The sequence below is a fragment of the Panulirus ornatus genome, chromosome 11, assembly GCF_036320965.1.
Source record: "Panulirus ornatus isolate Po-2019 chromosome 11, ASM3632096v1, whole genome shotgun sequence".
NCBI classification, from domain to species: Eukaryota; Metazoa; Arthropoda; class Malacostraca; order Decapoda; family Palinuridae; genus Panulirus; species Panulirus ornatus.
The window spans coordinates 43,863,270-43,877,486 of NC_092234.1; the positions used below are offsets into that span (position 1 = coordinate 43,863,270).

Below are 14,217 nucleotides of genomic sequence, written 5' to 3' on the forward strand. Positions count from 1 at the left end.
GACCTTGGTAGAGCTGGCGTCCAAGCCCGTGGTGCAGGCGACGTACCCCCAGCTCCTCGCCGGATTCTTCAGCCAGTACTTCATCCACTCCTGGGGTGTGAGAATGGCCCTGTGGCTGACCCTCGCTGCGTTGGTGTTGGCGCGAACTTTCTTCGCCCAGAGGGCTAGGAAGCCTCCTCCACCACCATCCAGGGACACTGTTCGACCAGGTCAGAAGGTTGCTCCACCAGCCCAAAAGGCTGAGAAGGTTACTCCACCAGCTAGGGACACTGCCCGATCAGCCCAGAAGGTTGAGAAGGTTGCTCCACCAGCCCAGAAGGCTGATATGGTTGCTCCACCAGCCAAGAAGACTGAGAAGGTTAATCCTGCAGCTAGGGACAGTGCCCCATCAGCCCAGAAGGCTGGGAAGGCTGCTACACCAGTCCAGAAGGCTAAGATGGTTACTCCACCAGCCCAAAAGGCTGAGACGGTTGCTCCACCAGCCCAGAAGGCTGAGAAGGTTGCTCCACCAGCTAGGGACACTGCCCGATCAGGCCAGAAGGTTGAGAAGGTTGCTCCACCAGCCCAGAAGGATGATATGGTTGCTCCACCAGCCCAGAAGACTGAAAAGGTTACTCCTGCAGCTAGGGACAGTGCCCCATCAGCCCAGAAGGTTGAGAAGGTTGCTCCACCAGCCCAAAAGGCTGATATGGTTGCTCCACCAGCCCAGAAGACTGAGAAGGTTACTCCTGCAGCTAGGGACAGTGCCCCATCAGCCCAGAAGGCTGGGAAGGCTGCTACACCAATCCAGAAGGCTAAGATGATTGCTCCACCAGCCCAAAAGGCTAAGATGGTTGCTCCACCAGCCCAGAAGGCTGAGGTGGTTGCTCCTCCAGCACAGAAGGCTGAGGTGGTTGCTCCTCCAGCCCAAAAGGCTGAGAAGGTTGCTCCACCAGCCCAAAAGGCTGAGAAGGATGCTCCACTAGCCCAAAAGGCTGAGATGGTTACTCCACGAGCCGAGAAGGCTGAGGTGGTTGCTCCTCCAGCCCAGAAGGCTGAGGTGGTTCCCCCTCCAGCCCAGAAGGCTGAGATGGTTGCTCCTCCAGCCCAAAAGGCTAAGATGGTTGCTCCACCTGCCCAGAAGGCTGAGAAGGTTGCTCCACCAGCCCAAAAGGCTGAGAAGGTTGCTCCACCAGCCCAAAAGGCTGAGAAGGATCATGCATCAACCAAGGACAGTGCTTCACCAGCCCAAAAGGCTGAGAAGGTTGCTCCACCAGCCCAAAAGACTGAGATGGTTGCCCCACCCGCCCAGAAGGCTGAGTCGGTTGCTCCACCAGCCCAAAAGGCTGAGATGGATGGTCAGCAATCCCAGAAGGCTGAGATGGTTGATCCTTCAGCCCAAAAGGCTGAGATGGTTGTTCCAACAGCCCAAGAGGCTGAGATGGTTGCCCCACCAGCCAAGGAGGAGTGTCCACCAAATGTCCGGTTTGATGTTCCACCACTTCTACCACCACCCAATTACGAATATCCACCACCAGTACCATTCTGGTACTACATTCCACCACCACCAAAGCGGTTCGATGTTCCACCACCACCACTCCTGTATTTCCCACCATCACCAGCATGGGTCCAGAACACTCCTGCTTCACCACCATTAGTGAGGAGGACGGACGTGTGGGTAGAGTGGCTGGAGATGTTCGCCGATAAACAATCAAAGTTAGATTGGGAAACCTTGGCCAAACAGCATGACCTCAAGGTCACCATCGCCTACCCTGCCCTACACTACATTGTTATATCAGGCGACCGTGAGACGGTCACGAAGGCATGCCGGAAAATAAAGGGCGTGATCGACCTATCCCAAACCACGAACGTCGACCTTCACTCTGTAGCGTGCAGCAGCAGGTACGAGGATCGTCCCTCTAGGATATGGCCCTCAGGCCACGTCCTCAAGGTACTGAACATCGATCCTAACCAACATGGGATCGTCGTGGGCAAGGGGGGCAACATAGTGGACGCCCTCAGGAAGAAACACGGCGTTGACATCTATGTCCCTCACAGGGACGAATCCTACAAGGCCATCCACATCCTTGGGCCAGAGAAGGAAGCTGTGAAGGCCAAACGCAGCATCCAAAAGCACATTAAGAGCGTGTTGACCCCTCGTGGTTGGGTGCCCCAGCATCAGTATATGAACTGTAGCAGACATGTTGGGGGTAACTCTAGCGGTCATGACTAACATATGATGACTGACCAGTGATGTCTGGGGGAGACATGCCAGTGATGACTGGTATCTACTGTCTTATTGCTTTTTGTTATATTATTATAATCTAATATCATCATCCCTATATCATAATCTAATGACATCATCATCATCATCCCTATATCATAATCTAATGACATCATCATCATCATCCCTATATCATAATCGAATGACATCATCATCATCATCATCCCTATATCATAATCTAATGACATCATCATCATCCCTATATCATAATGACACAATTATCTAGTGTCTTATTGTTATATTGTTATATTATTATAATCTAATATCATCATCCCTATATCATAATCTAATGACATCATCATCATCATCCCTATATCATAATCGAATGATATCATCATCATCATCATCCCTATATCATAATCTAATGACATCATCATCATCCCTATATCATAATGACACAATTATCTAGTGTCTTATTGTTATATTATTATAATCTAATATCATCATCCCTATATCATAATCTAATGACATCATCATCATCATCCATATATCATAATGACACAATTATCTAGTGTCTTATTGTTATATTGTTATATCATTATAATCTACTATCATCATCCCTATATCATAATTACATCACTGTATTATGATGTCACTGTATTATGATATACAGATGATGTCATTATATTGTAACACAGGGATGATGATTATGATGACATCATTATGATATAGGTATGATTATGTCATTAGATTATGATATAGGGATGATGATATCATTAGATTATAATATGGGGATGATGATAATGATGTTATTATAATATAATGATACTATTATATAATGCAGGGATGATAATGTCATTATATTATTATGTAGGGATTATATTGGTAATTATATTATAATATAGGATGATTATGATAATGTCATTATGATATAGGTATGATGATGTTATAGATTGTGATATAGGGATGATGATTATGATGATGTCATGATTTAGGGGTGTTGATGTCATTATATCAAAATAAAGTAATGATTATGATGATGTCATTATGATACAGGGATGATGATGATGATGTCATTAGATTATGAGAGATTATATTTATATAGGGATGATATCATTACATTATAATATAACAAATTTATAAGACACTAGATAATGATGTCATTTTGATATAAGGATGATGCTGATGTCATTATATTATAATATAGCGACGATGATTATGATGATTATGATGATTATAACATGATGATGTCATGATATTATAATATAGCGATGATGATTTTGATGATTATAACATAACAAACCTATAAGACAGAAGATAATGATGTCATTATGATATAGGGATGATGATATCATTAGATTAAAATAATATAGAGATGATATCATAACATTATGATAAAACAAATCTATAAGACAGTAGATAATGATGTAATTATGATATATGGATGATGTTATCATTAGATTATAATAATATAGGGATGATATAATTACATTATAATAAAACAAATCTATAAGACACTAGATAATTGTGTCATTATGATATAGGGATGATATCATAAGATTATTATAATATAGGGATGATATTATTACATTATAATAAAACAAATTCATAAGACACTAGATAGTGGGATTAGATTATGATATAGGGATGATCATATTAGATTATAATAACATAACAATAAGTGGAGTGAGTTTTTTGAAGGTTTGTTGAATATATTTGATGATAGAGTGGCAGATATAGGGTGTTTTGGTCGAGGTGGTGTGCAAAGTGAGAGGGTTAGGGAAAATGATTTGGTAAACAGATAAGAGGTAGTAAAAGCTTTGCAGAAGATGAAAGCCGGCAAGGCAGCGGGTTTTGATGGTACTGCAGTGGAATTTATCAAAAAAAGGGAGTGACTGTATTGTTGACTGGTTGGTAAGGTTATTTAATGTATATATGAATCATGGTGAGGTGCCTGAGGATTGGCGGAATGCTTAAATAGTGCCATTGTACAAAGGCAAAGGGATAAAAGTGAGTGCTCAAATTACAGAGGTATAAGTTTGTTGAGTATTCCTGGGAAATTATATGGGAGGGTATTGATTGAGAGGGTGAAGGCATGTACAGAGCATCAAATTGTGGAAGAGCACTGTGGTTTCAGAAGTGGTAGAGGCTGTGTGGATCAGGTATTTGCTTTGAAGAATGTGAGAAATACTTAGAAAAGCAAATGGATTTGTATGTAGCATTTATGGATCTGGAGAAGGCATATGATAGAGTTGATAGAGATGCTCTGTGTAAGGTATTAAGAAAATATGGTGTGGGAGGCAAGTTGTTAGAAGCAGTGAAAAGTTTTTATAGAGGATGTAAGGCATGTGTACGCGTAGGAAGAGAGGAAAGTGATTGGTTCACAGTGAATGAAGGTTTGCGACAGGGGTGTGTGATGTCTCCATGGTTGTTTAATTTGTTTATGGATGGGGTTGTTAGGGAGGTGAATGCAAGAGTTTGGAAAGGGGCAATTATGCAGTCTATTGTGGATGAGAGAGCTTGGGAAGTGAGTCAGTTGTTGTTCGCTGATGACACAGCGCTGGTGGCTGACTCATGTGAGAAACTGCAGACTGAGTTTGGTAAAGTGTGTGAAAGAAGAAAGCTGAGAGTAAATGTGAAGAGCAAGGTTATTAGGTACAGTAGGGTTGAGGGACAAGTGAACTGGGAGGTAAGTTTTAATGGAGAAAAACTGGAGGAAGTGAAGTGTTTTAGATATCTGGGAGTGAATTTGGCAGCGGATGGAACCATGGAAGCAGAAGTGAATCATAGGGTGGGGGAGGGGGCGAAAATTCTGGGAGCATTGAAGAATGTGTGGAAGTCGAGAACATTATCTCGGAAAGCAAAAATGGGTAAGTTTGAAGGAATAGTGGTTCCAGCAATGTTATATGGTTGCGAGGCGTGGGCTATGGATAGAGTTGTGCGGAGGAGGGTGGATGTGCTGGAAATGAGATGTTTGAGGACAATATGTGGTGTGAGGTGGTTTGATCGAGTAAGTAATAATAAGGTAAGAGAGATGTGTGGTAATAAAAAGAGTGTGGTTGAGAGAGCAGAAGAGGGTGTTTTAAAATGGTTTGGTCACATGAACAGAATGAGTGAAGAAAGATTGACCAAGAGGATATATGTGTCAGAGGTGGAGGGAACGAGAAGTGGGAGACCAAATCGGAGGTGGAAAGGTGGAGTGAAAAAGTTTTTGAGTGATCGGGGCCTGAACATGCAGGAGGGTGAAAGGCGTGCAAGGAATAGAGTGAATTGGAACGATGTGGTATATCGGGGTCAACGTGCTGTCAATGGATTGAACCAGGGCATGTGAAGCGTCTGAGGTAAACCATGGAAAGTTCTGTGGGGCCTGGATGTGGAAAGGGAGCTGTGGTTTCGGTGCATTGTTACATGACAGCTAGAGACTGGGTGTGAACGAATGTAGCCTTTGTTGTCTTTTCCTAGCGCTACCTCGCGCACATGAGGGGGGAGCGGGTTGTTATTTCATGTGTGGTGGGGTGGCGATGGGAATGAGTAAAGGCAGACAGTATGAATTATGTACATGTGTATATATGTATAAGTCTGTGGGTGTATAGATATGTATGTATATTTGCGTGTGTGGACGTGTGATAATGTGTCCATACAAACGGAGAACCATGTGGTAATTTCATGCTCCATATCAGACGATTGCCGACATAGATACCCTATGTTAAACTTTGCTAGCATAGGTGCACTCTTGAGTGAAAAGGTGTTCTTGGCTGAACTGTGCAAATTCATTGGACAAAATATTTGGTGTGCTTAAGTATTACCTATAGTATTATGTATGTGCCTTATACAGTTACGTATAATGTAGATGTTCAAATGTTATTTTGTCAATAAACTAAACTAACTATATACATGTGTATGTGGGTGGGTTGGGCCATTCATTCGTCTGTTTCCTTGCGCTACCTCGCTTACGCGGGAGACAGCGACAAAGGAAAATGAGAAAAAAATATGAAAAAACCATAAGACACTAGATGATTATGTCATTATAGGGATGATGATGTCACAAGATTATAATGAATAAGGATGATATCGCTATATTATAATATAATAAATATATAAGACACTAGATAATGTCATTAGATTATGATATAGGGATGAAGATATTAGATTATAATAATATAACAATAAGACATTAGATAATTGTGTCATTATGATATAGGGATGATAATTCATTAGATTATGATATAGGGATGATGATATTAGATTATAATAATATAATAATATAACAATAAGACAGTAGATAATTGTGTCATTATGATATAGGGATGAAGATGATGATGTCATTAGATTATGATATAGGGATGATGATATTAGATTATAATAATATAACAATAAGACACTAGATAATTGTGTCATTATGATGTGTGTGTGTGTGTGGGTGGGTGTGTATAAACTTACGTGTAATAGGAATGATAATAATAGTGACAATACTACTGACGATAATAATGGAAATGATCCATTCTTAACGCAAGGGATCCAGTGAAGTGATCAGCGTCTCAAGTGACATTACATATTGTACACTGATGATCTAGATCATCCTGGTGATGGTGTTATGTTACTCTTCCCAGGAGAAGTAAGGATATGCTAAGACAACCCACATCATATTAGATTATAATAATATAACAATATAACAATAAGACACTAAATAATTGTGTCATTAGGATATAGGGATGATGATGATGATGTCATTAGATTATGATATAGGGATGATGATATTAGATTATAATAATATAACAATATAACAATAAGACACTAGATAATTGTGTCATTAGGATATAGGGATGATGATGATGATGTCATTAGATTATGATATAGGGATGATGATATTAGATTATAATAATATAACAATATAACAATAAGACACTAGATAATTGTGTCATTATGATATAGGGATGATGATGATGATGTCATTAGATTATGATATAGGGATGATGATGATGATGTCATTAGATTATCATATAGGGATGATGATGATGATGTCATTAGATTATGATATAGGGATGATGATGATGATGTCATTAGATTATGATATAGGGATGATGATATTAGATTATAATAATATAACAAAAAACAATAAGACAGTAGATACCAGTCATCACTGGCATGTCTCCCCCAGACATCACTGGTCAGTCATCATATGTTAGTCATGACCGCTAGAGTTACCCCCAACATGTCTGCTACAGTTCATATACTGATGCTGGGGCACCCAACCATGAGGGGTCAACACGCTCTTAATGTGCTTTTGGATGCTGCGTTTGGCCTTCACAGCTTCCTTCTCTGGCCCAAGGATGTGGATGGCCTTGTAGGATTCGTCCCTGTGAGGGACATAGATGTCAACGCCGTGTTTCTTCCTGAGGGCGTCCACTATGTTGCCCCCCTTGCCCACGACGATCCCATGTTGGTTAGGATCGATGTTCAGTACCTTGAGGACGTGGCCTGAGGGCCATATCCTAGAGGGACGATCCTCGTACCTGGTGCTGCACGCTACAGAGAGAAGGTCGACGTTCGTGGTTTGGGATAGGTCGATCACGCCCTTTATTTTCCGGCATGCCTTCGTGACCGTCTCACGGTCGCCTGATATAACAATGTAGTGTAGGGCAGGGTAGGCGATGGTGACCTTGAGGTCATGCTGTTTGGCCAAGGTTTCCCAATCTAACTTTGATTGTTTATCGGCGAACATCTCCAGCCACTCTACCCACACGTCCGTCCTCCTCACTAATGGTGGTGAAGCAGGAGTGTTCTGGACCCATGCTGGTGATGGTGGGAAATACAGGAGTGGTGGTGGTGGAACATCGAACCGCTTTGGTGGTGGTGGAATGTAGTACCAGAATGGTACTGGTGGTGGATATTCGTAATTGGGTGGTGGTAGAAGTAGTGGAACATCAAACCGGACATTTGGTGGACACTCCTCCTTGGCTGGTGGGGCAACCATCTCAGCCTCTTGGGCTGTTGGAACAACCATCTCAGCCTTTTGGGCTGAAGGATCAACCATCTCAGCCTTCTGGGATTGCTGACCATCCATCTCAGCCTTTTGGGCTGGTGGAGCAACCGACTCAGCCTTCTGGGCGGGTGGGGCAACCATCTCAGTCTTTTGGGCTGGTGGAGCAACCTTCTCAGCCTTTTGGGCTGGTGAAGCACTGTCCTTGGTTGATGCATGATCCTTCTCAGCCTTTTGGGCTGGTGGAGCAACCTTCTCAGCCTTTTGGGCTGGTGGAGCAACCTTCTCAGCCTTTTGGGCTGGTGGAGCAACCATCTTAGCCTTTTGGGCTGGAGGAGCAACCATCTCAGCCTTCTGGGCTGGAGGGGGAACCACCTCAGCCTTCTGGGCTGGAGGAGCAACCACCTCAGCCTTCTCGGCTGGTGGAGCAACCTTCTCAGCCTTTTGGGCTGGTGAAGCACTGTCCTTGGTTGATGCATGATCCTTCTCAGCCTTTTGGGCTGGTGGAGCAACCTTCTCAGCCTTTTGGGCTGGTGGAGCAACCTTCTCAGCCTTTTGGGCTGGTGGAGCAACCATCTTAGCCTTTTGGGCTGGAGGAGCAACCATCTCAGCCTTCTGGTCTGGAGGGGGAACCACCTCAGCCTTCTGGGCTGGAGGAGCAACCACCTCAGCCTTCTCGGCTCGTGGAGTAACCATCTCAGCCTTTGGGGGTGGTGGAGCAACCATCTTAGCCTTCTGGGCTGGTGTAGCAGCCTTCCCAGCCTTCTGGGCTGATGGGGCACTGTCCCTAGCTGCAGGAGTAACCTTTTCAGTCTTCTGGGCTGGTGGAGCAACCATATCAGCCTTCTGGGCTGATGGGGCACTGTCCCTAGCTGCAGGAGTAACCTTCTCAGTCTTCTGGGCTGGTGGAGCAACCATATCAGCCTTCTGGGCTGGTGGAGCAACCTTCTCAACCTTCTGGGCTGATGGGGCACTGTCCCTAGCTGCAGGAGTAACCTTTTCAGTCTTCTGGGCTGGTGGAGCAACCATATCAGCCTTCTGGGCTGGTGGAGCAACCTTCTCAACCTTCTGGGCTGATGGGGCACTGTCCCTAGCTGCAGGAGTAACCTTCTCAGTCTTCTGGGCTGGTGGAGCAACCATATCAGCCTTCTGGGCTGGTGGAGCAACCTTCTCAACCTTCTGGCCTGATCGGGCAGTGTCCCTAGCTGGTTTAACAACCTTTTCAGCCTTCTTGGCTGGTGGAGCAACCATATCAGCCTTTTTGGCTGGGGCAGCAGTTTCCCTGGCTGGTGGAGCAGCCTTCTTAGCCTTCTTGGCTGGTGGAGCAACTATATCAGCCTTTTGGGCTGGTGGAGGAACCATCATAGACTTTTGGGCTGGTGGAGCAACCTTCTGACCTGGTCGAACAGTGTCCCTGGATGGTGGTGGAGGAGGCTTCCTAGCCCTCTGGGCGAAGAAAGTTCGCGCCAACACCAACGCAGCGAGGGTCAGCCACAGGGCCATTCTCACACCCCAGGAGTGGATGAAGTACTGGCTGAAGAATCCGGCGAGGAGCTGGGGGTACGTCGCCTGCACCATGGGCTTGGACGCCAGCTCTACCAAGGTCACCAGGTTCCTGACGATGGCAAGTATGTCATAGTCTTGCACCTCCGGCACAGGTCGGCTGAAGGGCTTGCACTGCACCTGTCCCAGGAGAGGGAGGTGGACGGAATGCGCCTGGATGTGGCGTTCCTCCAGCACCGAGAGGAACTTCGCCTGCTCCTTGAGAAGGAAGTAGTTGATGAACGAGAACACCATGAAAGCCACGACGGGGCACAACACAACTGCTAACACGTATATTAAAGTTTTAGACATTTTTTTAAAAACCATTAGTTACAGGAATATGACTGGATGGCATGTTTTTACTAAGTGGAAACACAGTTGGGGACATAGCAGAGAATTTTTGTTGGCCGGGTAATGGTGTGGTGTGGGGTTATGGTGCGTGTGGGTGTGAAGATAGCCACAGGGTGTGGGGTTATGGAGGTGGGGTTGTGATAACAGCCCCAGAGTGTGGATTTATAATGTGTGTGGTTGTGATGATGGCCACAGGGTGTGGAGCTATGGGGAATGAGGTAGTGATGATAGCCACAGGGTGTGGATTTATGGTGTGTGTGGGTTACAAGATGGCCATAGGTTATGGGGTTATGGGGATGAGGTTGTGATGATGGCCACAGGGTTTTATGATGTGTGTGGGTGTGATGATGGCCACATGGTGTGGAGTTATGGTGGGTGGGGTAGTGACGATGGCCACAGGTTGTGGAGTTATGGTGGGTGGGGTTGTGATGATGGCCACAGGGTGTGGGGTTATGGTGGGTGGGGTAGTGAAGATGGCCACAGGGTGTGGGGTTATGGAGTGGGGTAGTGATGATGACCACATGGTGTGGAGTAGTGATCATGGCAACAGGGTGTGGAGTTATGTGGGTGAGGTAGTGATGATGTCCACAGGGTGTTGGGTTATGGGGTGGGGTAGTGATGATGGCCATAGGGTGTGGGCTTATAGGGGTGGGGTTGTGATGATGGCCACAGGGTGTTGGGTTATGGGGTGGGGTAGTGATGATGGCCATAGGGTGTGGGCTTATAGGGGTGGGGTTGTGATGATGGCCACAGGGTGTTGGGTTATGGGGTGGGGTAGTGATGATGGCCATAGGGTGTGGGCTTATAGGGGTGGGGTTGTGATGATGGCCACAGGGTGTTGGGTTATGGGGTGGGGTAGTGATGATGGCCATAGGGTGTGGGCTTATAGGGGTGGGGTTGTGATGAGGGCCGCAGGGGGTTATGGGGTGAAGTAGTGATGATGGCCACAGGGGGTTATGGGGTGAAGTAGTAATGATGGCCACAGGGTGCTGACGTATGGGGGTGGGGTAGTGATGATTCTAAAGGGTGTGGAGTTGTGGGGGTTGTATAGTGATGGCCACAGGGTGTGGAGTTATGGGGTGGGGTAGTGATGATGGCCACAGGGTGTCGAGTTATAGGGTCGTGTAGTCATGATGGCCACAGGGTGTCGAGTTATGGGGGTGGGGTAGTGATGATGCCCACAGGGTGTGGATTAAAAGGGTGGTTTAGTGATGATGGCCACAGGGTGTGGAGTTATGGGGTGGGGTTGTGATCTTGGCCATAGGGTGTAGAATTATGAAGGTGGGGTTCTGATGGTTGCCCCCTTGGGGTGGAGTTGTGATGATAGCCCCCCCCCCCCCCGGGGGTGGGGTTCTAATGATTATATAATATAGGGATGATAAGGATGTTACTGTATTATGATATAGAGATGATGTCATTATATTGTAGCACAGGGATGATGATTATGATGACATCATTATGATATAGGTATGATTATGTCATTAGATTATGATATAGGGATGATGATATCATTAGATTATAATATAGGGATGATGATAATAATGTCATCGCTACTATAGGGATGATAATGATGATGTTATTATATGATATAATGATACTATTATATAATGTGGATGATAATGTCATCATTATATTATGATGTAGGGATTATATTGGTCATTATATTATAATATAGGGATGATGATTATGATAATGTCATTATGATAAAGGTATGATAATGTCATTAGATTATGATATACGAATGATGATTATGATGATGTCACTATGATTTAGGGGTGTTGATGTCATTATATCAAAACAAAGTGATTATGATGATGTCATTCTGATAAAGGGATGATGATGATGATGTCATTATGATAAAGACTACAATTATACAGGGATGATATCATTACATTATAATATAACAAATCTATAAGACAATAGATAATGATGTCATTATGATATAGGGATGATGATGTCATTAGATTATAATAATATAGGGATGATATCATTACATTATAATATAACAAATCTATATGACACTAGATAATGATGTTATTATGATATAGGGATGATGTTGATGTCATTATATTATAATATAGCGATGATGATTATGATGATGTTATCAGATTATGATATAGGGATGATGATGATATCATTAGATGATAATAATGTAGGGATGATATCATAACATTATAATATAACAAATATATAAGACAATAGATAATTATGTCATTATTGATATAGGGATGATATCATTATATCATAATAATATAGGGATGATATCATTACATTATAATCATTATAATATAACAAATCTATAAGACACTAGATAATGATGTCATTATGATATAGGGATGATGATATCATTAGACTATAATAATATAGGGATGATATCATTACATTATAATATAACAAATCTATAAGACACTAGATAATGATGTTATTATGATATAGGGATGATGTTGATGTCATTATAATATAGCGATGATGATTATGATTATGTCATTAGATTATGATATAGAGATGATGATGATGATATCATTAGATGATAATAATGTACTTATTTGTTTTTTATTCTGCTTTGTCGCTGTCTCCCGCGTTTGCGAGGTAGCGCAAGGAAACAGACGTAAGAATGGCCCAACCCGCCCACATACACATGTATATACATACACGTCCACACACGCAAATATACATACCCATACATCTCAATGTACACATATATATACACACACACAGACATATACATATATACACATGTACATAATTCATACTGTCTGCCTTTATTTGTTCCCATCGCCACCCCGCCACACATGGAATAGCAACCCCCTCCCCCCTCATGTGTGCGAGGTAGCGCTAGGAAAAGACACCAAAGGCCCCATTCGTTCACACTCAGTCTCTAGCTGTCATGTAATAATGCACCGAAACCACAGCTCCCTTTCCACATCTAGGCCCCACACAACTTTCCATGGTTTACCCCAGACGCTTCACATGCCCTGGTTCAATCCATTGACAGCACGTCGACCCCGGTATACCACATCGTTCCAATTCACTCTATTCCTTGCACGCCTTTCACCCTCCTGCATGTTCAGGCCCCGATCACTCAAAATATTTTTCACTCCATCTTTCCACCTAAAATTTGGTCTCCCACTTCTCCTCGTTCCCTCCACCTCTGACACATATATCCTCTTGGTCAATCTTTCCTCACTCATTCTCTTCATGTGACCAAACCATTTCAAAACACCCTCTTCTGCTCTCTCAACCACGCTCTTTTTATTTCCACACATCTCTCTTACCCTTACGTTACTTACTCGATCAAACCACCTCACACCACACATTGTCCTCAAACAGCTCATTTCCAGCACATCCACCCTCCTCCGCACAACTCTATCCATAGCCCACGCCTCGCAACTATACAACATTGTTGGAACCACTATTCCTTCAAACATACCCATTTTTGCTTTCCGAGATAATGTTCTCGACTTCCACACATTCTTCAATGCTCCCAGAATTTTCGCCCCCTCCCCCACCCTATGATTCACTTCCGCTTCCATGGTTCCATCCGCTGCCAGATCCACTCCCAGATATCTAAAACACTTTACTTCCTCCAGCTTTTCTCCATTCAAACTTACCTCCCAATTGACTTGACCCTCAACCCTACTGTACCTAATAACCTTGCTCTTATTCACATTTACTCTTAACTTTCTTCTTTCACACACTTTACCAAACTCAGTCACCAGCTTCTGCAGTTTCTTACATGAGTCAGCCACCAGCGGTGTATCATCAGCGAACAACAACTGACTCACTTCCCAAGCTCTCTCATCCACAACACTAGATAATTGTGTCATTATGATGTGTGTGTGTGTGTGTGTGTGTGTGTGTGGGTGTGTATAAACTTACGTGTAATAGGAATGATAATAATAGTGACAATACTACTGACGATAATAATGGAAATGATCCATTCTTAACGCAAGGGATCCAGTGAAGTGATCAGCGTCTCAAGTGACATTACATATTGTACACTGATGATCTAGATCATCCTGGTGATGGTGTTATGTTACTCTTCCCAGGAGAAGTAAGGATATGCTAAGACAACCCATATCATATTAGATTATAATAATATAACAATATAACAATAATGGTTGTTTAATTTGTTTATGGA

General features: G+C 43.6%; 2 protein-coding genes across 3 annotated transcripts in view; both read right to left on the reverse strand.

Moving 5' to 3' along the window:
• LOC139751445 (uncharacterized) overlaps window positions 1–14,217 on the reverse strand; it is a 386,310-nt gene that overhangs the window by 204,134 nt on the left and 167,959 nt on the right. The gene's annotated exons all lie outside the window — the stretch shown is intronic.
• On the reverse strand, window positions 7,302–10,025 carry LOC139751440 (uncharacterized). 2 transcript variants are annotated; one of them, XM_071666856.1, is made up of 2 exons: window positions 9,573–10,025; window positions 7,302–8,726 (listed from the first exon to the last, which is right to left on the reverse strand). In XM_071666856.1, the coding sequence occupies exons 1-2, from the start codon at window positions 9,978–9,980 to the stop codon at window positions 7,386–7,388; spliced, it is 1,749 nt and encodes a 582-aa protein (XP_071522957.1). In that variant the 5' UTR covers window positions 9,981–10,025; the 3' UTR covers window positions 7,302–7,385. The 2 variants fall into 2 exon arrangements, with proteins under 2 accessions (XP_071522957.1, XP_071522956.1); XM_071666855.1 differs by lacking the exon at window positions 9,573–10,025 and adding an exon at window positions 9,069–9,565 and having other exon boundaries at window positions 7,302–8,987.